The sequence below is a fragment of the Oncorhynchus masou genome, chromosome 14, assembly GCF_036934945.1.
Source record: "Oncorhynchus masou masou isolate Uvic2021 chromosome 14, UVic_Omas_1.1, whole genome shotgun sequence".
Classification (NCBI taxonomy): domain Eukaryota; kingdom Metazoa; phylum Chordata; class Actinopteri; order Salmoniformes; family Salmonidae; genus Oncorhynchus; species Oncorhynchus masou.
The window spans coordinates 35,108,509-35,132,114 of record NC_088225.1 but is presented as its reverse complement, the minus strand read 5'-3'; the positions used below and the strand labels follow the sequence as shown (position 1 = coordinate 35,132,114).

Sequence of the window (23,606 nt, the reverse complement as noted above, 5' to 3'; positions counted from 1 at the left end):
TCCACTGTGTGTGTGTGTGTGTGTGTGTGTGTGTGTGTGTGTGTGTGTGTGTGTGTCCAGTGTGTGTGTGTGTGTGTCCAGTATGTGCGTGTGTGTGTGTGTGTGTGTGTGTGTGTCCAGTGTGTGTGTGTGTGTGTGTCCAGTGTGTGTGTGTGTGTGTGTCCAGTGTGTGTGTGTGTGTGTTTTTGTCAAGTGTGTTATTATTTACAGAGGGACACTGAGTCGCCTTCCCAACAAACCCTAAACCCTGGATAGAGGGGCTCAGTGAATGTGGAGGTGAATGTGATCAGGTGGGTCAGTGTGTCAGAGGAGGCTCTATAGAAGGACAGAGTGCCGGCTGGCCAGTCCAGATACACTCCTACTCTGTGGGGGCTGGAGGAGGGGACGTCTATGGTAGTGGGATTACTATTGTGCCAGGCAATGTAACTGTGGTCAGAGCAGAACAGACTCCAGGACTTGTCATTGTATCCAAGACAACAGTTCTTAACCCCTCCTCTCCTGCTGATTCCTTTATATGTTACTCCAATAGCAGCCCTTCCCCCACTCCACTCTACCTCCCAGTAACAGCGCCCAGTCAGACCCTCTCTACACAGCACCTGTCCACAGTCCTCAAATCTCTCTGGGTGATCAGGATACGGCTGCTCCTCTGTCCTACATGTCACCTTTCTGTTCTCCTCAGACAGAGAGAGGCGTCTGTTTACTGTGTTTGGGTCCAGTGTGAGATCACAGACATCTGATGGATGAAACCAGACACAATATTAGAAATCATCATCATTCACATTAGAATGTTTACTCACTTTTCACTAATTCATTTAATGTAGATGTTTCTAGGTGTCAAAAGGAGAAGTTAAGGTAACTTGAGACTTGTTGAATGATCATATGTTATACTGTATGGTAATATAAAACACACTTATTCACATTAATTACACACACACAGACACACACATTGCCAAATCAACTCTTTGTAAACGTTGGTGTCCCTGATTTCTGCTTCTGTAGAACTACAGCTGATATTTAATATGACCAAGTCAGTAATGATGGTGGTCTTTGACTTAACTTGAATTAAGACGTATTCTTAGTCATATTTTTCACAGCAGTCAACACTCACATTTTCTAAGTCCAGGTTTAATTCTGTTCTCTCCACCATGTTCCACACTGTAGCAGTAAGCAGAAGAACAGACAGTCATTGAGGGATACACCTGAACTCACACACACACACACACACACACACACACACACACACACACACACACACACACACACACACACACACACACACACACACACACACACACACACACACACACAGGGTCAATCATTGGTAAGAATGTTTTGTATGTCTGTGTGTGTGTGTGTGTGTGTCCTGTCTGTATGTGTGTGTCCATTGTGTGTGTGTGTCCAGTGTGTGTGTGTGTGTCCAGTATGTGTCCAGTGTGAATGTGTCCAGACACTGGACAGACACACAGACACACTGGAAACACTGAACACACAACTTAGTGTTGGCAAGAATGTTTATCTTAACTATCAAGTGGTGGTAAGAATGTTTGTCTTAACCAGCCTGATAAGTCCAACATGTCTGATATGAACATTGACATAAACCCTCTACATACTTGAGTTTCTCCAGTCTGCAGTGTGGATCCTCCAGTCCAGCAGAGAGCAGTCTGACTCCTGAGTCTCCTGGGTGATTGTAGCTCAGGTCCAGCTCTCTCAGGTGTGAGGGGTTTGACTCCAGAGCTGAGACCAGAGAAGCACAGCCTTCCTCTGTGACTCCACAGCCTGACAGCCTGCAAAGAGTCAAATCATATTAAAATCACACTGATATTCTTTGGTGGTGAAAATAGTGGCAGTATATTTTTTCAACATATTCAGATACATCAGTGTCCTGAAACCTGCCATATCTATTCATAAATGAATGTATCATTATTATAAATGACAAATGATCAAAGTATTGACTGCAGATGTCACGCTCTGACCTGAGTTAACTTTGTTTTCTTTATTATTTTAGTTAGGTCAGGGTGTGACGAGGGCTTGTTTAGTTTTTGTACATCTATGGGGTTTGGCTTGTCTAGGTGTTTATATGTCTATGGGGTTTTCCTAGTCTAGGTGTTTATATGTCTATGGGGTTTTCTAGTCTAGGTGTTTATATGTCTATGGGGTTTGCCTTGTCTAGGTGTTTATATGTCTATGGGGTTTGCCTTGTCTAGGTGTTTATATGTCTATGGTTGCCTGGATTGGTTCTCAATCAGAGGCAGCTTTTTATCGTTGTCTCTTATTGGGAACCATATTTCTTGGTTTATTTGTGGGTTGTTATTCTATGTTTAGTTGTTTAGTATTGCTTCACTGTTCATTTGTGATAGAAACATTCTTAGGTGGTGAAAATCGTGGCAGTATATTTTTTTAAATATTCAGATGTAAAAACTATTCAGATATATCTGTGTCCTGAAACCTTCCATATCTATTTATAAATGAATGTTTCATTATTAGAAATAACAAATGATCAAAGTATAGCCTTCAGATAGAAAAATGTATTGTACAAATATTTGAGTTGACTGACCAGACCAGTTTAAAAAGCAGTATCAGTCAGAAGACAGACAGTGAGGAATCAGATTTAGATTGTATTGAGTATACAGTCCACACCATATCTATTTAGACAGTGAGGAATCAGATTTAGATTGTATTGAGTAAACAGTCTACACTATATCTATTTAGACAGTGAGGAATCAGATTTAGATTGTATTGAGTATACAGTCCACACCATATCTATTTAGACAGTGAGGTATCAGATTTAGATTGTATTGAGTAAACAGTCCACACCATATCTATTTAGACAGTGAAGCTAACATTTTAAATGTGTCTCTATACTCCAACATTTTGGATTTCAGATCAAATGTTCCATATGAGGTGACAGTATATAATGTCACCTTTTATTTGAGGATATTTTAATACATATCTGTTTCAACGTTTAGAAAGATTAAAGCATTTTATGTATCTCGTCCCCCATTTGAAGAAGTCATAAGTATTCTGACACTTAAAGTGTATTAAATTAGTCAAAAGTATATCTGGTCCCATATTCCTCGAACACAATGACGACATCAAGCCTGTGACGCCTTGACTGAGAAAGATCATGAATGAATCATGAATAATAATGAGTGAGAAAGTTACAGAGGCTACAACATAACATGCTAAACTCTCACCACATTACCAATAACAGAGGCTACAACAAAACATACTAACCTCTCACCATTACCAATAACAGAGGCTACAACAAAACATGCTAACCTCTCACCATTACCAATAACAGAGGCTACAACAAAACATGCTAACCTCTCACCACATTACCAATAACAGAGACTACAACAAAACATACTAACCTCTCACCATTACCAGTAACATAGGCTACAACAAAACATGCTAACCTCTCACCATTACCAATAACAGAGGCTACAACAAAACATGCTAACCTCTCACCATTACCAACAACAGAGGCTACAACAAAACATGCTAACCTCTCACCATTACCAACAACAGAGGCTACAACAAAACATGCTAACCTCTCACTATTACCAATAACAGAGGCTACAACAAAACATGCTAACCTCTCACCATTACCAATAACAGAGGCTACAACAAAACATGATAATCTCTCACCATTACCAATAACAGAGACTACAACAAAACATGCTAACATATCACCATTACCAATAACAGAGGCTACAACAAAACATGCTAACCTCTCACCATTACCAATAACAGAGGCTACAACAAAACATGCTAACCTCTCACCATTACCAATAACAGAGGATTCAACAAAACATGCTAACCTCTCACCATTACCTATAACAAAGGCTACAACAACACATGCAAACCTCTCACCATTACCAATAACAGAGGCTACAACAAAACATACTTACCTCTCACCTTTAACCTCAAATAAAAGGTGACATTATGTACTGTCTCCTAATATGACACATAATATCTCAAATCCAAAATGCTGGAGCATTGCACCACATTTAAAACTGTAAGCTTCACTGTCCAAACACATATGGTGTGGACTATGTGTGTCTGGTAAACACATGTGGATCTGGTGAACAGTTATCACTTGTTGACCAACTACAGGAATACTGACCTCAGAGTCTCCAGTTTACAGTGGGGATTCCCCAGTCCAGCAGAGAGCAGCTTCACTCCTGAATCCTTCAGGTCATTGTTACTCAGGTCCAGCTCTCTCAGGTGTGAGGGGTTTGACCTCAGAGCTGAGACCAGAGAAGCACAGCCTTCCTCTGTGACTAGACAGACTGACAGCCTGCAAAGAGTCAAATCATTTTAAAATCACACTGCTATTCTTTCGTGGTGAAAAAAGTGGCAGTATATTTTGTCAACATATGGAACCTTCCATATCTATTCGTAAATTAATGTATCATCATTAAAAATGACAAATGATCAAAGTATTGCCTGCAGATAGAAACATGTATAGTACAAACATTACAGTAGACTGACCAGAACAGTTTGAAAAGCAGTATTAGTCAGAAGACAGACAGTGAGGAATCAGATTTAGATTGTATTGAGTATACAGTCCACACCATATCTATTTTGACAGTGAGGTATCAGATTTAGATTGCATTGAGTATACAGTCCACACCATATCTATTTAGACAGTGAGGTATCAGATTTAGATTGTATTGAGTATATATTCCACACCATATCTATTGACAGTGAAGCTAACATTTTAAATATGGTTCGAAACTCCAACATTTTGGATTTGAGATCAAATGTTTCATACGAGGTGACAATATATAATGTCACCTTTAATTTGAGGGTATTTAAATACATATCTGTTTCGCGATTAAAAATTAAAACACTATGTTTCTAGTCTCCCCATTTGAAGAAGACATAAGTAATCTGACAAATTTACTTATTGTGTATTAAAGTAGTCTAACGTTTAGTATTTAGTCGTTTTTTTGGGTTGTGTTTTGAGCAACAATAAAATGGTGGATGATGAGTGGGGTAATTTTCTGTCTAAGAGAGTAGATACCATGTTTCTAAACAATAATGAATTAATCCGGATGATGCCTTGATTAAGAAAAATCATGACTGAATCATGAATAATGATGAGTGAGAAAGTTACAGAGGCTACAACAAAAGATGCTAACCTCTCACCATTACCAATAACAGAGGCTACAACAAAACATGTCAACCTCTCACCATTACCAATAACAGAGACTACAACAAAACATAATAACCTCTCACCATTACCAATAACAGAGGCTACAACAAAACATGCTAACCTCTCACCATTACCAATAACAGAGGCTACAACAAAACATGCTAACCTCTCACCATTACCAATAACAGAGGCTACAACTAAACATGTCAACCTCTCACCATTACCAATAACAGAGACTACAACAAAACATACTAACCTCTCACCATCACCAATAACAGAGGCTACAACAAAACATGTCAACCTCTCACCATTACCAATAACAGAGACTACAACAAAACATACTAACCTCTCACCATTACCAATAACAGAGGCTACAACAAAACATGCTAACCTCTCACCATTACCAATAACAGAGGCTACAACAAAACATGCTAACCTCTCACCATTACCAATAACAGAGGCTACAACTAAACATGTCAACCTCTCACCATTACCAATAACAGAGACTACAACAAAACATACTAACCTCTCACCATCACCAATAACAGAGGCTACAACAAAACATGCTAACCTCTCACCCTAACCAATAACAGAGGGTACAACAAAACATGCTAATCTCTCACCATTACCAATAACAGAGGCAACAACAATACATGCTAACCTCTCACCCTAACCAATAACAGAGGCTACAACTAAACATGTCAACCTCTCACCATTACCAATAACAGAGACTACAACAAAACATACTAACATCTCACCCTAACCAATAACAGAGGGTACAACAAAACATGCTAATCTCTCACCATTACCAATAACAGAGGCTACAACAAAACATGCTAACCTCTCACCATTACCAATAACAGAGGCTACAACAAAACATACTAATCTCTCACCATTACCAATAACAGAGGCTACAACAAAACATGCTAACCTCTCACCCTAACCAATAACAGAGGATACAACAAAACATGTTAACCTCTCACCATTACCAATAACAGAGGCTACAACAAAACATATTAACCTCTCACCATTACCAATAACAGAGGATACAACAAAACATGCTAACCTCTCACCATTACCAATAACAGAGGATACAACAAAACATGATAACCTCTCACCATTACCAATAACAGAGGCTACAACAAAACATGCTAACCTCTCACCATTACCAATAACAGAGGCTACAACAAAACATGCTTACCTCTCACCATTACCAATAACAGAGGCTACAACAAAACATGCTTACCTCTCACCATTACCAATAACAGAGGCTACAACAAAACATGCTAACCTCTCACCATTACCAATAACAGAGACTACAACAAAAAATGCTAACCTCTCACCATTACCAATAACAGAGGCTACAACAAAACATGCTAACCTCTCACCATTACCAATAACAGAGGCTACAACAAAACATGCTAACCTCTCACCATTACCAATAACAGAGGCTACAACTAAACATGTCAACCTCTCACCATTACCAATAACAGAGACTACAACAAAACATACTAACCTCTCACCATCACCAATAACAGAGGCTACAACAAAACATGCTAACCTCTCACCCTAACCAATAACAGAGGGTACAACAAAACATGCTAATCTCTCACCATTACCAATAACAGAGGCAACAACAATACATGCTAACCTCTCACCCTAACCAATAACAGAGGCTACAACTAAACATGTCAACCTCTCACCATTACCAATAACAGAGACTACAACAAAACATACTAACATCTCACCCTAACCAATAACAGAGGGTACAACAAAACATGCTAATCTCTCACCATTACCAATAACAGAGGCTACAACAAAACATGCTAACCTCTCACCATTACCAATAACAGAGGCTACAACAAAACATACTAATCTCTCACCATTACCAATAACAGAGGCTACAACAAAACATGCTAACCTCTCACCCTAACCAATAACAGAGGATACAACAAAACATGTTAACCTCTCACCATTACCAATAACAGAGGCTACAACAAAACATATTAACCTCTCACCATTACCAATAACAGAGGATACAACAAAACATGCTAACCTCTCACCATTACCAATAACAGAGGATACAACAAAACATGATAACCTCTCACCATTACCAATAACAGAGGCTACAACAAAACATGCTAACCTCTCACCATTACCAATAACAGAGGCTACAACAAAACATGCTTACCTCTCACCATTACCAATAACAGAGGCTACAACAAAACATGCTTACCTCTCACCATTACCAATAACAGAGGCTACAACAAAACATGCTAACCTCTCACCATTACCAATAACAGAGACTACAACAAAAAATGCTAACCTCTCACCATTACCAATAACAGAGGCTACAACAAAACATACTAACCTCACCATTACCAATAACAGAGGATTCAACAAAACATGCTAACCTCTCACCATTACCAATAACAGAGACTTCAACAAAACATGCTAACATCTCACCCTAACCAATAACAGAGGGTACAACAAAACATGCTAATCTCTCACCATTACCAATAACAGAGGCTACAACAAAACATGCTAACCTCTCACCATTACCAATAACAGAGGCTACAACAAAACATACTAATCTCTCACCATTACCAATAACAGAGGCTACAACAAAACATGCTAACCTCTCACCCTAACCAATAACAGAGGATACAACAAAACATGTTAACCTCTCACCATTACCAATAACAGAGGCTACAACAAAACATATTAACCTCTCACCATTACCAATAACAGAGGATACAACAAAACATGCTAACCTCTCACCATTACCAATAACAGAGGATACAACAAAACATGATAACCTCTCACCATTACCAATAACAGAGGCTACAACAAAACATGCTAACCTCTCACCATTACCAATAACAGAGGCTACAACAAAACATGCTTACCTCTCACCATTACCAATAACAGAGGCTACAACAAAACATGCTTACCTCTCACCATTACCAATAACAGAGGCTACAACAAAACATGCTAACCTCTCACCATTACCAATAACAGAGACTACAACAAAAAATGCTAACCTCTCACCATTACCAATAACAGAGGCTACAACAAAACATGCTAACCTCTCACCATTACCAATAACAGAGGGGGTCTGATCTTTCTGCCTCTGTAACTTTCTCATTCATCATTATTCTCTATTCATTCCTGATTAGTCATCATCATAGTAGCATCCATATGAATGTAGAAGTGATCAGAAACATCTTCTATTCTTACTGACTCCAAAATGACAGGACATTATTCACCATTTAGTTTGTAAATTGTATCATGGTCAGTACTCTCGAGAATAAACACTAGTGCAGTTTATAACCTGTTGTAAATTGTATCATGGTCAGTACTCTCGAGAATAAACACTAGTGCAGTTTATAACCTGTTGTAAATTGTATCATGGTCAGTACTCTCGAGAATAAACACTAGTGCAGTTTATAACCTGTTGTAAATTGTATCATGGTCAGTACTCTGGAGAATGAACGCTAGTGCAGTTTATAACCTGTTGTAAATTGTATCATGGTCGGTACTCTGGAGAATGAACGCTAGTGCAGTTTATAACCTGTTGTAAATTGTATCATGGTCAGTACTCTCGAGAATAAACACTAGTGCAGTTTATAACCTGTTGTAAATTGTATCATGGTCGGTACTCTGGAGAATGAACGCTAGTGCAGTTTATAACCTGTTGTAAATTGTATCATGGTCAGTACTCTCGAGAATAAACACTAGTGCAGTTTATAACCTGTTGTAAATTGTATCACGTTCAGTACTCTGGAGAATAAACGCTAGTGCAGTTTATAACCTGTTGTAAATGAGAACTTGTTCTCAACTAGCCTTCCTGGTTAAATAAAGGTGAAATAAAAAATACAACAAATTAAAACAAATATGAAACATGCTATCTCAAATCCAAAAGGCTGGAGCATAGCACCACATTTTAAACTGTAAGCTTCACTGTCCAAACACATATGGTGTGGACTATGTGTGTCTGGTAAACACATGTGGATCTGGTGAACAGTTATCACTTGTTGACCAACTACAGGAATACTGACCTCAGAGTCTCCAGTTTACAGTGTGGATTCCCCAGTCCAGCAGAGAGCAGCTCCACTCCTGAATCCTTCAGGTCATTGTTACTCAGGTCCAGCTCTCTCAGGTGTGAGGGGTTTGACTCCAGAGCTGAGACCAGAGAAGCACAGCCTTCCTCTGTGACTCCACAGCCTGACAGCCTGACAAAGAGATCATCATGACTTCACAAACACACTGTTAATTTCACAAGTAGTGTAGAAGGACAATGGAAGATGCATTTGGTTTATTCTCTCAAATTACATATAGATTCATCTTCCGTCTACTAGAATTGTATGGTCATATTGTTATACCAATATGAAAATCAATGCATTTATTCAATATCTTTTTCAACATAGTATTATACACATATTATAATCCATATTTTTCTCTAAACTGAATATTTCTTCCTGATGATGAGTTCTTAAATCTAATTTTATTTACTCACAGAGCAGCTCTGGAGGCTTTGACCACTGGCAGCAGCCTCAGAAGACCTTCCTCTGATCTGGAGTATTTCTTCAGGTCAAACACATCCAGCTCCTTTTCTGAAGTCAGCAACACAAAGACCAGAGCCGACCACTGTGCAGGTGACAGGTTGGGTTTTGAGAGACTTCCTGATCTCAGGTAGCTTTGGATCTCCTCCACTAGAGAATGGTCATTCAGTTCATTCAGACAGTGGAACAGATTGATGCTCCTCTCTGGAGAGGGATTCTCCCTGATCTTCTCCTTGATGTACTTGACTGTTTCTTCATGGCTCTGTGAGCAGCTTCTTGTCTTTGTCAGTAGACCTCGTAAGTGCTTCTGATTGGACTCCAGTGAGAGGCCCAGAAGGAAGCGGAGGAAAAGGTCCAGGTTTCCCGTCTCACTTTGTAAGGCTTTATCCACAGCACTCCTGTAGACAGTAAATTCAGGATTGTCATTGAACAGCAGAGAAAAGATAATGGACTTTGCTTGCGGTTTGTCCATTACATTCTCATTGTTGTTGATGAATGAGAGGAACACATATACAGCAGCCAGAAACTCCTGAATGCTCAGATGAACAAAGCAGTACACCTTGTCCTGGTACAGCCCACATTCCTCTTTAAAGAGCTGTGTGCACAATCCTGAGTACACTGAGGCTTCGTTGACATCAATGCCAGACTCTTTCAGGTCTTCTTCATAGAAAATCAGATTGCCCTTCACAAGCTGTTGAAAAGCCAGTTTTCCCAGTGACAGAATGCTCTCTTTATTCCAGTGTGGACCTGTCTCTTCTTTCCCAAGATACTTTTCATTCTTCTGTTTGGTATGAAACGCCACAAGGTGTGTGTACATCTCAGTCAGAGTCTTGGGCATCTCTTCTCTCTTGTCTGTACTCAACATGTGTTCAAGGACTGTTGCAGAAATCCAACAGAAGACTGGAATGTGGCACATGATGTGGAGGCTCCTTGATGTCTTTATGTGTGAGATGATTCTGCTGGCCAGGTCCTCATCACTGAATCTCTTCCTGAAGTACTCCTCCTTCTGTGGGTCATTGAACCCTCGTACCTCTGTCACCTGGTCAACACATCCTGAAGGGATCTTATTGGCTGCTGCAGGTCGGGTAGTTATCCAGAGGAGAGCAGAGGGAAGCAGATTTCCCTTGATGAGATTTGTCAGCAGAACATCCACTGAGGTTGACTCTGTGACGTCCCAACAGATCTTGTTCTTCTGGAAGTCTAGGGGCAGTCGGCACTCATCCAGACCATCAAAGATGAAAATAACTTTGTACTTGTCGTAGTTGGAGATTCTTGATTGTTTGGTTTCCATTGAGAAGTGATTGAGAAGTTCAATGAAAGTGAGATTTTCACCTTTCATCAAATTCAGCTCCCGGAAAGGGAATGAAAATACAAATTGGACATCCTGATTTGCTTTTCCTTCAGCCCAGTCCAGAATGAACTTCTGCACAGAGACTGTTTTTCCAATGCCAGCGACTCCCTTTGTCAGCACAGTTCTGATATGTTTGTCTTGTCCAGTTAAGGGTTTGAAGATGTCGTTACATTTGATTGCAGTCTCTGGTCTTGCTTGTTTCCTGGTTGTGGTCTCAATCTGTCTCAGCTCATGTTCATTATTGACCTCTCCTGTTCCACCCTCTGTGATGTAGAGCTCTGTGTAGATCTTATTGAGAAGTGTTGGGTTTCCTTGTTTAGCGATCCCCTCAAATACACATTGAAACTTCTTCTTTAGATTAGATTTGATTTCACGTTGGCAAATCACAGCAAGCTCATCTGAATCTAGAAATAACACAGAGGATATTAATATTACGTCTGTTTTAATGCCTACAGTATTGTAGGACTGTTATAAAGTTGTACATTACAATAATGTATTATCTTAACTGACAGTATAAATGTTTTCATAATGCATTACAGACTGGTGTGACTGATTATATTATTATTGATATTATTGATGGTATTATTAATGTTCTCTCTCTCTCTCTAAATTAATCAGCACAACACATCCCTGCTGCTACTTGATGAGGTCACTAGGTGTTGTTTTAAGGCTGCTACAATATCATTGAGTTACACAGCTACTTTAGCTGTACTTTAGCTACAGCTTTTAAATGTTATAAAACAGCATTCAACATGAGGCAGACAGATCTTACATTTCTCCAGTGTGTCAGCAAGCTCCTTCTGGTTCATTTTCCTCAGGATGTGCAGTGTGATCTTCAGAGCCCCCTCTCTGGCACTGCTCTCCTGCTGCTCATCTTCAGCATCCACCACTTCCTTATCCTGCTTCTGACTCTCAAAGCCTTCTGGGAGTTCTGGACTAAGAATCCTCTTGAATATCTTCAGCTCGTTCTTCACAAATGTCATAATTTTCTCTTCAAGCATCTGAAATAAATAAAGTAAATAAGTTAAGCAAGAGACTAAATGCTTTCTCATTAACGAATGATTGACAGATCAACTTTACTCGAGGTAAACAAAAACAAATGTACATAACAGGACCACATACACTGAATATGGAGGCCAGGTCTGTTTGATGACTCTGGGAAGACTGACCACTGAGAATCTCTGACTCTGATCTCTCCTGTTGGTTTCTGTGGACAAAACATGAGGTTACATCTCCTCATCCAGGGAGTACACACACACACACACACACACACACACACACACACACACACACACACACACACACACACACACACACACACACACACACACACACACACACACACACACACACACACACACACACACACACGGAGGGAATGTTGTGTTTGTTTAATATTGTTTTAGGACTATGCAAATGGACAAAATTATTAGCCTATGCATTATGAAAACAACAACAATAAATGGGAAAATGGGAGAGGAGAAATGACTAGAGACAGTGTTGTTTAACTCACTGACCAGGACCCATGAGTTCTTCTTACCTTTGTTCAGTAGAAAAGTCTCCCTCTCTAAAGTTTAGAGGAAGTTCCATAGACCAGTCACTCTTCATGGACACACAGCTGGGAACAGGGGAGGCTGGTCTCTCCTGCTTGATTGGTCTTCAACACAACAGAGACAAACATTACATCTCTCATCTACTCTGAGCTCAGATGGGGAAACATAAGAAGAGTTTCGTTCCAAAACACTATATATCACTTATCAGAAATGTTAGTAAATTAGCTTTTATTGTTTAAAGCATTTCTGAAAGAGATTTGTGTGTTTTTTCACTATCTAATCATGGTATGGGATTGATATGTACAGATATGTATTTGTTTAAAATCACTTGATGTCTTCATTTCAGAGAGACAAATAATCATGTTTTTTTTCCTCAAAATGCTATTTATTTGCCTCACTCTCAAATGTTACCGACCGGAATAATGAGGCTATAAGGAGAACCAGTACTGAGTCAATGTGCAGGGTACCAGGTAGTTGAGGCAATAATGAGACTATAAGGAGTACCAGTACTGAGTCAATGTGCAGGGTACCAGGTAGTTGAGGTAATAATGGGACTATAAGGTTAACCAGTACTGAGTCAATGTGCAGGGTACCAGGTAGTTGAGGTAATAATGAGACTATAAGGAGAACCAGTACTGAGTCAATGTGCAGGGTACCAGGTAGTTGAGGTAATATGTACATGTAGGTAAAGGTAAAAGTGACTAGAAAATCAGGATAGAGATTACCACTCCTCATCCAGGGAGTGCACACACACACACATACACACACACACACAACAACAAAAAACAACAACAATAAATGGGAGAATGGGAGAGGAGAAATGACTAGAGACAGTGCTGTTTAACTCACTGACCAGGACCCATGAGTTCTTCTTACCTTTGTTCAGTAGAAAAGTCTCCCTCTCTAAAGTTTAGAGGAGGATCCATAGACTGGTCACTCTTCATGGACACACAGCTGGGAACAGGGGAGGCTGGTCTCTCCTGCTGGATTGGTCTTCAACACAACAGAGACAAACATTACATCTCATCTACTCTGAGCTCAGATGGGGAAACATAAGAAGAGTTTCACAAATAGAACTGACTTCCAGACGTTAGTTGATGGCGCGAGAGCAGTGTGTCATTATTAATAACGACATTCATTTAGCGTCGCGAGCGTTGTAGTCAGTCTGTCAGCCCCGCTAAAAGGCTGGTGTCGTTACTCTGCCTTCTCCGGGGGATGTTGAGGTAAATTTACTAACCGGGAGGGTTGAATGATGTAATTAATTGGAGGGCTGGAAGACGCACTCTCGAGGTTGTTTACTCACAATATCAGATATTAAGATGATTTTTATAATGAATGTATACTGAGGTTGAGGTTTTGACTAGTGATTATTTACCCGCTGTTCAATACCTGCTATTGAGGCGTCCTGAAAATAATATTCAAAAGTTCGGTCCTTGGACACAGAGGGGTTAAACACTAAAGTTACCGTCCATCTAGTGAAGAGAGGAGAACCGGACAGAGGTAGGCAGCATCCGTCAACGAGAGAGGGAGAAGCCTCACCGGGATTTAACAGGTGGAAGAAACAACCGGGGGGCTCCATCGGTCCACAAGAAATGCAGACAGCCGGTGACGATGTAGTGGTAGCTATGGTAACTAGGATGCTGCTGGTAGAGTAGCTAGCTAGCTTACCGAGCTGTACCGACTAGCTAGGATAACTAGGATGCTGCTGGTAGAGTAGCTAGCTAGCTTACCGAGCTGTACCGACTAGCTTAGGATGCTGCTGGTAGCTGTAGCTTACCGAGCTACCGCTAGCTAGGATAACTAGGATGCTGCTGGTAGAGTAGCTAGCTAGATTACCGAGCTGTACCGACTAGCTAGGATAACTAGGATGCTGCTGGTAGAGTAGCTAGCTTACCGAGCTGTACCGACTAGCTAGGATAACTAGGATGCTGCTGGTAGAGTAGCTAGCTAGATTACCGAGCTGTACCGACTAGCTTGGTTAGTTAGCAGGTCGTTCGTCTGTCCCTCGTCTCGATGATGAATCCGGTGAAACACAAAATGAAACAAGGATAGAGAGTGAAAAGGATCTGGCTACACTCACACTGTCCCTGACCGTAAAGAAAAAAGCAAATTGAACAGTAAACTTCGGTGTCTCAACACTGTAACAAACTCCGTCGTTATTCCCCAAGATCACCTCAGTCCACTCTGCGCGTAACCGGCTTGGCGCCACACCGAACGTGGACGCGGACAGTTCTGTACGGGGACGCGGACAGTTCTGTACGGGGACGCGGACAGTTCCAGAACGCGGACATGAGCAGTGGAACACAATCAACTAAACCCAGTCTTTACAGTGGGTAACATTGGTAATTTTCATTTTGTATTATTATGTAAAACAAACATTCTGTTTTTTTATAATAATATGTTGAGATCTGGGTCCACATCCACAAAGTGTCTCAGAGTAGAAAATTGGTCGTATAAGTGCTGAGAATAAAGACATTTTACACTTATGGGTATAAATTACCTAGTTACCTCCCCATTACCTAAATTACCTACCCACCTAGTCGGCAGATATTTAGGACACCTCGTGAGCTGTCCTAAGTTGTTAAGAGTTAACAGCAGGTGTCTTGATAATACTGTAGAATAATGCAGTGAGTCAGTGGTTCCTGAGCCACATGTAATTGCATTGCAGTAGTTAAAAATAATGTTTTATATTTCTATGTGATCAACCCATAAATAATATAGACCTACATGCAACAGCAAGTTTTGTGCTTTTGGCAATGAGTTATGTATAATAATTATGTATAACTGCATAGCATTTTGTCTTCAGTTTGGCAGATTAACTCATGCTTATTTTTGAAGATTAACTCAGGTTGGAGTTGGAGCTGTGACCGAAAGGTGGCTGGTTCGAATCCCGGGCCGGGCGCTGGAAAAAACAGGTGGAATTGATTTGACAACTGGAGGGCTGCTGGGTTCACATCCTCAAATCATGAACCTTTTGTTGATCAGAACTCTAGAGGTTCTTCTTCACTGAACCCCAAAATATATATAACTTTTATTGATTTCATATTTTAAGGAAGTAATAGAAGCCTTTTTGGCTCTATAAGGAACCTTGTTTTCTAAACACGTTTTTCTTTTGATGATTTAATTATCTACATCATGTTATTTGAGAGTGTATAATAATAAACACGTTTACATCATGTTATTTCAAGTTCTCCCTTTGGAGCACAACATCACATTGTTAAATAATAGTCCTAAATTGGGCATGGCTATAAATTGGGCATTTGAAGGCATCTAGGGTGTAATATGAGTTTGATGAAAATGAACATTGTTGCAACGTTGTAGGCAACATTATTGGCAAGGGACTTGATACCTACTATGCCAAAGACATTGAAACGAGTACAGTCAGGGTGCCGTGGAACCCCTGCAGTACCTCCACAGGCCCCGGATTGAGAACCCCTGCAGTACCTCCACAGACCCCGGATTGAGAACCCCTGCAGTACCTCCACAGATCCCGGATTGAGAACCCCTACAGTACCTCCACAGACCCCGGATTGAGAACCCCTGATTAAGCAGATGCTCTTATCCAGAGTGATTTACAGTAAGTGCATTCATCTTAAGATATCAAGGTGAGACAACCACATATCACAGTCAAATATACAGGATACCAACATTCCATTCCTGATTAACAATGGATATATAGTGTTTCATCTTAAGATAGCTATTTATTTTTTTAATGAACTCGATAAATTCTTTATAAATGGTCATCTTACCTCTTTGCTTTGGTGTCATCTCCCCCAGAGAGATGCATTTTAGAGGCAGGGCCCCCCTCCTCTCTCTCCCCAGAGAGACTCATTTTAGAGGCAGGGCCCCCCTCCTCTCTCTCCCCAGAGAGACTCATTTTAGAGCACTGACCCCTAAACAGAGATCCAACATGTTGGTTGTGGTTAATATGGTGACAACTAATTACTGAATGTCAATTGTTCACATTTATCCATTATCTCTTTTGAGAAATAAAACATTTACTAACAGACATAGAAACAATCAGGTGATTTAATGCAATCAAATGAATATGTAGTTGTGACATTTCATCTCCATGGTAACTGTCTGTAATAATAATAAGTCACTGTTTGTTAAGGTAGTTCTAGACAGTACAACAACAATAATAATAATAATAATAATAATAATAAGTCACTGTTTGTTAAGGTAGTTATAGACAGTACAGCAACAATAATAATAATAATAAGTCACTGTTTGTTAAGGTAGTTATAGACAGTACAGCAACAATAATAATAATAATAAGTCACTGTTTAAGGTAGTTATAGACAGTACAGTAACACAATTATTTGTATTCACTAAAAGTAGGATATTTATTGTCTTTCAATCTGTTCTTTTCTAAATGTTTCTGAGAATGTAGACAGAAGAAATAGAACGGACATGATTGATCTGAGGGAGAAATCATTGATCCATTCAAAAAAGTGTTTTTGCATCAAGTAATTGATGTTATATGGGTTGTTAGTGATATGTTATATTATGTAAAGTAGACTAGGTTATACTGTATAGTAGTGGGTTGTTAGTGATATGTAGATGTTATATTATGTAAAGTAGACTAGGTTATAATGTATAGTAGTGGGTGGTTAGTGATATGTAGATGTTATATTATTTAAAGTAGACTAGGTTATAATGTATAGTAGTGGGTTGGTAGTGATATGTAGATGTTATATTATGTAAAGTAGACTAGGTTATAATGTATAGAAGTGGGTTGTTAGTGATATGTAGATGTTATATTATGTAAAGTAGGCTAGGTTATGATGTATAATAGCAGTTTGTTAGTGATATGCAGATCGAGGTCTATACCTGAGCTATAACCTACATATCATAGATGACCAGTCTAAACCTGTTCAGATCAGTTCACATAATGTTATAGTCCTTCCAGTAGCAGGACAGAGAATGTAGTGTATATAACCTACATATCATAGATGACCAGTCTAAACCTGTTCAGATCAGTTCACATAATGTTATAGTCCTTCCAGTAGCAGGACAGAGAATGTAGTGTATATAACCTACATATCATAGATGACCAGTCTAAACCTGTTCAGATCAGTTCACATAATGTTATAGTCCTTCCAGTAGCAGGACAGGGAATGTACTGTATATAACCTACATATCATAGATGACCAGTCTAAACCTGTTCAGATCAGTTCACATAATGTTATAGTCCTACCAGTAGCAGGACAGAGAATGTACTGTATATAACCTACATATCATAGATGACCAGTCTAAACCTGTTCAGATCAGTTCACATAATGTTATAGTCCTACCAGTAGTAGACAGAGAATGTAGCCTCGGCCTGATATTTTTTACAACATTTTCAACGGAGGCCATCTGGTCGGTTGGCATGATAAGCAGTGATGTATTTTTTTTTAGGTGAGGGAGCGCAGCAAACTATGTAAATGACGTCACAATTTATTACAGCAACGTTTGTATCGACATGTGTATTCTATTGAATAGTCTTTCATTACAGGTCTCTCCAACCCTGTTTCTGGAGCGCTACCCTCCGGTGGGTTTCTCTCCAGCCCTGTTTCTGGAGCGCTACCCTCCGGTAGGGTTTCTCTCCAACCCTGTTTCTGGAGCGCTACCCTCCGGTAGGGTTTCACTCCAACCCTGTTTCTGGAGCGCTACCCTCCGGTAGGGTTTCACTCCAACCCTGTTTCTGGGGCGCTACCCCCCGGTAGGGTTTCACTCCAACCCTGTTTCTGGAGCGCTACCCTCCGGTAGGGTTTCTCTCCAACCCTGTTTCTGGAGCGCTACCCTCCGGTAGGGTTTCACTCCAACCCTGTTTCTGGAGCGCTACCCTCCGGTAGGGTTTCACTCCAATCCCAGCTGGAAATAGCATGATTCATCTTATAAACCAACTCATTATTTTAATCAGGTGACTAGTTTTGAATAGTAATGAAAACCTACAGGATGGTATCTCTCCAGGAACAGGATCGGAGAGCCCTGTTTTAGAAGATGGATAAAATCCATCCTCCAATTTTTTTTACTATTCATCTTCAGCTAACCGTCCTAAAATCTTATTAGAAATGTATATTTTTTGAAACAGTAACGTTACCATTCACCTGGTAATTAAATAGAATTTATTTAGAATTGATCAGAATATTTTCTTCATGTATTCTTAAAATGGAGGTTCTCCCCAGCACTACACACATGATGATCAGTGATCATAGATCAAACCTAATATTGGCTATTAAATGTCTTATGACGACCTAACTTTATAATAGTTTGTATGTTGCCTCTAGACTTACTAGAATCTGCTCGTCTTTCCTTCAAATCAATACTTTTACCTACCCGACTTCTAATGATTACAGAGAAATGTGCGCCACAGTTTCAACATCCATTCTGTAAGTGCATTCTCCTGCAAACTTACTTTCAACTTCATGAGGAAATTACATAACCAGAATTCCTAAACCCAGACGCAACATCCCGAGTCTACCGGGACCGCTGGGAAGAAGACTGTCGACCGATGCCGTGATTTGGGGTTTGAGAAGTCAGAAGTGAAAAATGATTCCTTAGTTGTACATTTTCTCGAAATCTAAAGCCAAAACCTAGATTGGAGCCAATGAATTAAGTATTTGAACATGTTATTACTCCAACTTCGTGAAAGTGACAAACTGACACGTTATTATTTGAGTCTAAAATACTTGAAATCGAAGGAGTGCCTTTAACGGACTGCACATGCGCAGTTCGGCGTGAGACGACCGTTAGACCCGATAATGTGCTTCTGCGCATGAGTTTAGCAAACCAACGTTGACGTGATATGTGCGTCTGTGTCTAGTTAGTATAAATGCATGTGCATATTACACTATATTACACTTTTGGTGCGGCAGGTAACCTAGTGGTTAGAGCGTTGGGACAGTAACCGGAGCTGACAAGGTAAACATCTGTTGTTCTGCCCCTGAACAAGGCAGTTAACCCAGTGTTCCCTGGTAGACCGTCATTGTAATAAATCATTTATTCTTAACTGACTTGCCTAGTTAAATAAAGGTTACATATTTTTTTAATATATATATGATAAACTAAGTATGTGGACACCCCTTCAAATTTGTGGATTTGGCTATTTCAGCCACACCTGTTGCTGACAGGTGTATAAAATTGAGCACACAGCCATGCAGTCTCCATAGACAAACATTAGCAGTAGAATGGCCTTAATGAACATTTTAATGGCATCCTTTGAAGTAGTCATGCTGATTGATGTCTAGGGGCCTGGTTGAACTGGGGGGGTTGAGTGTTTGAACTTTTGGAACGTGTATGGCCACCACCCAGTTGTATTGTCCTTATGTTGTTATCTATGAAGCGTGTGTGTGTGTGTGTGTGTGTGTGTGTGTGCGTGCGTGCGTGCGTGCGTGTATGTTAGAAACAAGGTCCCTTGGCATTGTGTCTATTTCAAGCTTTAAACAACAAACAGCCAACAAACAGCCAATTAAACAGCCATCTAAATAATGTTTCTCAGCCTAGTTTCCTATTTAGTTCTCTTTATATGTACAGGCACAGAGCTTCCAGATGGCTCCAGCCTAAGGATTTGCAGGGCCTGCACACCTGGGGAGATTAGAACCCCAAAGACAAGATCCTAAAGGTCATTTCAGATTCAGGTTCATCATGACAGCCACTTTATGAAAGGCCTTTACTTATGGCTAAACAGTTTTCTACACATCTTATTAATTAATGCTGTGGGATGATGAAATTAGGTGTTTCTAGGAGGGCTTAAACAAATCTACAGTGAAACAAACATGTACACTTTACATACATATTTATTGACTTTTAAAAAGACCACAGTAACAGGACAGAATTTGTGCAAATGCGACGAAATCTGCTAGTGGATATTAAATGTACAACAGTAGTATTCGGTAACAAGCAATACGTGTTAAACATGAGGCACAGGCAATCATGACAGCCTCTTTATGAAAGGCCTTTAACTATGGCTAAACAGTTTTCTACACATCTTATTAATTAATGATGTGGGCAAACCCAGGATTTACAGGCAGTACGGTTGATCTACACAGGGAGGGAAAACTTACGGAGTTTTGATGGATCGGGCAAGCGCCTTAGCGTTGGTGAATTGGAAACGGATAATGGTCAGGGCTAACCGGACCCTTTATCTCTAAGAAATAGTAAACATTTTGGAATTATAACATGTGTTAAAATGTAAGTACTAAATATTTTGAATTAAATCACAGGTTTTAAAAATGTATCTCACGCTTTAACGATAGGGGAAGAGGGGGTTTAGGGGGGTTATTAACTTTATGGAAAACAATATTCACACTATGTGGATTATAAACATGTACATACATAGAGAGCCAACACATCAAGATCTAACAGGGATGAGGGGGGATTCATAGTACAACAGGAGGCTTCTGTAACCTGCAATACGTGTTAAATATGTTTTACATACATCCACAACTGAATGGTTTCACAAACTACCTTTAAAGGTTTTGTTAGAAAGTTGAAACAGGCCTCATTCAACAGTCTAGAGATGAACCTAGAGACACCAAAAACATCACCGCTTAGAGCAGCTTGGAGATTATTACCCACGTAAGTGGGGAGCAAAAGAGCGGATTTAACCAACTCTGTACAAACCCGACACGGGGTATGATAACTCTGACGCGTACGTCTAATGATTATTGTAGATGTTTACAACTGAGGGAGTTGACAGTAGGTCAATGAGATGTATAAAGGCAAATTGACATAACAGACCTCAAAGACCAACAGCCTACTTTATAATATAGAATGCAGGGGTGTGTACTGAACATATAACCATTATAAAACAAAATGGTCTACGGTCAAATGCGTCTATAGTTTTTAATGAAGGGGTCGCTGCAGTCTTTTAGATTATTTCAACATAGACTAGATCAGTCAACAGGTTGCATATACATTTTTTAGTATCTCAATATTGTGTTGTATGTTGGTAGGTCTAATAAATAAATATATTGTATACAATGATAATATTATTTTGTCAGAAATTGAAGCCGTTGATACAGTTGTGTACTCTATCGCCCGCCCTGCTGATCGTGCTCTATCTGAACTACATTAAGCATTCATTATTTTGCATTAAAAATTTATGGATCTTAAAGTATTATAGAATACACAATATCTCACCCTTTAATGACAGGAAAATGTCCTTTCCATCCAACACCCCGGTCTGTCACGAAGAAAAAAGACACAGAAAATCAGGGTGCGTGCGTGAGTGTGCGGTACAACTGTAGGCCTCCAAAGTTTTTACATAAAACACAAATGATGCATGTTTAAATAGTAGTACAATTTGGTAATTTAATCTAACACGTCTTTAAAGAGTTTGTACTAAATATTTTGGAATTAAATCACTGGTTTTAAAAATGTATCTCACCCTTTAACGACAGGAAAATGTCCTTTCCATCCATCACCCCGGTCTGTCACGAAGAAAAAAGACACTGAAAATTAGGGTGCGTGCCTGAGTGTGCGTGTGACGGAGCAGCAGGAGTGTGTGTGTGTGTGTGTGCGTTTCAAAAACAAAGGGTGTGTGTGTGTTCACAAAGGGTGTGTGTGTGTGTGCCGACCACCCGGGGTTAAACATTGATATCTCTAAGCAGAGCCCGGTGCCCCCCACCCCAGTTGTAGACAGAATGTCTCCACATCCCCTCCTGTTGTTTGAATTCACCGCCTTTGTTCTCTAAAACAAATATACAGGGTGTTGCATACAGGATATCTACCGGAAAAATCCCACCACGGCCCTGCAAACACATTCCGTACTTTCGCGAGTTAGGGGCAGAACATGGAGCATATACTTTAACATTATGTTACCACAGCTTTAGCGCAAACCCACAGCCCCAAATATTTAGCTGCCAAAACAGATTAAAAAAGAGATGTGAATAAGTGAATCCCTCCTAATAGGTATTTCTGAAGGCTACTGGACATAGGTGATTGGGAAGCGACTGTTAGACGTGGATTCTCAGAAGCAAACTGCGCCCTGTCCTTTACGGCGCCTTTCACGATCACACAATTTCAGCCGTAGGTCCAAATAATCACATACCCAAGAATATTTATATATTAAAAAAAGAAAAGTGTGCTCTCTGAACGACTTCGTAAGACATCAGGCAGCATAACATAGTCTGTGAAGCCCTACTAATGGATATTTCTGGAGGTGAGTAAGTGAAAAACGACCGTGACGCTATATACCAAATGTGCTGACACAAGCACCTAACATAGACAATCACACAACAATGACAACACAGGCTACCTAAATATGGTTCCCAATCAGAGACAATGACTAACACAGGCCTCTGATTGAAAACCATATCAGGCCAAACACAGAAAAGACAAACGAGACATACAGCATAGAATGCCCACTCAGATCACACCCATACCCACCAAAACTTATAAACATACAGAGCAAACTATGGTCAGGGCGTGACACACCCATACCCAAACAAAACCTATAAACATACATAGTAAACTATGGTCAGGGCGTGACACACCCATACCCAACCAAAACCTATAAACATACATAGTAAACTATGGTCAGGGCGTGACACACCCATACCCAACCAAAACCTATAAACTTAGATAGTAAAATATGGTCAGGGCGAGACACACCCATACCCAACCAAAACCTATAAACATACATAGTAAACTATGGTCAGGGCGTGACACACCCATACCCAACCAAAACCTATAAACATAGATAGTAAACTATGGTCAGGGCGTGACACACCCATACCCAACCAAAACCTATAAACATAGATAGTAAACTATGGTCAGGGCGTGACACACCCATACCCACCAAAACCTATAAACATACATAGTAAACTATGGTCAGGGCGTGACACACCCATACCCAACAAAAACCTATAAACATAGATAGTAAACTATGGTCAGGGCGTGACACACCCATACCCAAACAAAACCTATAAACATACATAGTAAACTATGGTCAGGGCGTGACACACCCATACCAACCAAAACCTATA

At 40.0% G+C, this 23,606-nt stretch overlaps 1 protein-coding gene across 7 annotated transcripts in view; it reads right to left on the bottom strand.

The window, feature by feature from the left end:
* LOC135554791 (NACHT, LRR and PYD domains-containing protein 3-like) overlaps positions 1-22,050 on the bottom strand; it is a 29,140-nt gene extending 7,090 nt beyond the window's left edge. The window contains exons 1-14 of one of the 7 annotated variants that reach the window (XM_064987224.1): positions 22,007-22,050; positions 21,760-21,802; positions 20,682-20,764; positions 16,380-16,523; positions 13,507-13,623; positions 12,618-12,734; positions 12,200-12,284; positions 11,850-12,078; positions 9,681-11,481; positions 9,223-9,396; positions 4,127-4,300; positions 1,611-1,784; positions 1,109-1,155; positions 1-733 (exon numbers count right to left, since the gene is read on the bottom strand). The exon at positions 1-733 is cut by the window's left edge and continues 324 nt beyond it. In XM_064987224.1, coding sequence (XP_064843296.1) covers positions 201-733; positions 1,109-1,155; positions 1,611-1,784; positions 4,127-4,300; positions 9,223-9,396; positions 9,681-11,481; positions 11,850-12,078; positions 12,200-12,284; positions 12,618-12,734; positions 13,507-13,623; positions 16,380-16,507 — 3,579 coding nt within the window. In that variant the 5' untranslated portion in view covers positions 16,508-16,523; positions 20,682-20,764; positions 21,760-21,802; positions 22,007-22,050 and the 3' untranslated portion in view covers positions 1-200. The other 6 variants (XM_064987225.1, XM_064987227.1, XM_064987228.1 and 3 more) reach the window with 6 other exon arrangements.
* Positions 22,051-23,606: the final 1,556 nt, after the last annotated feature.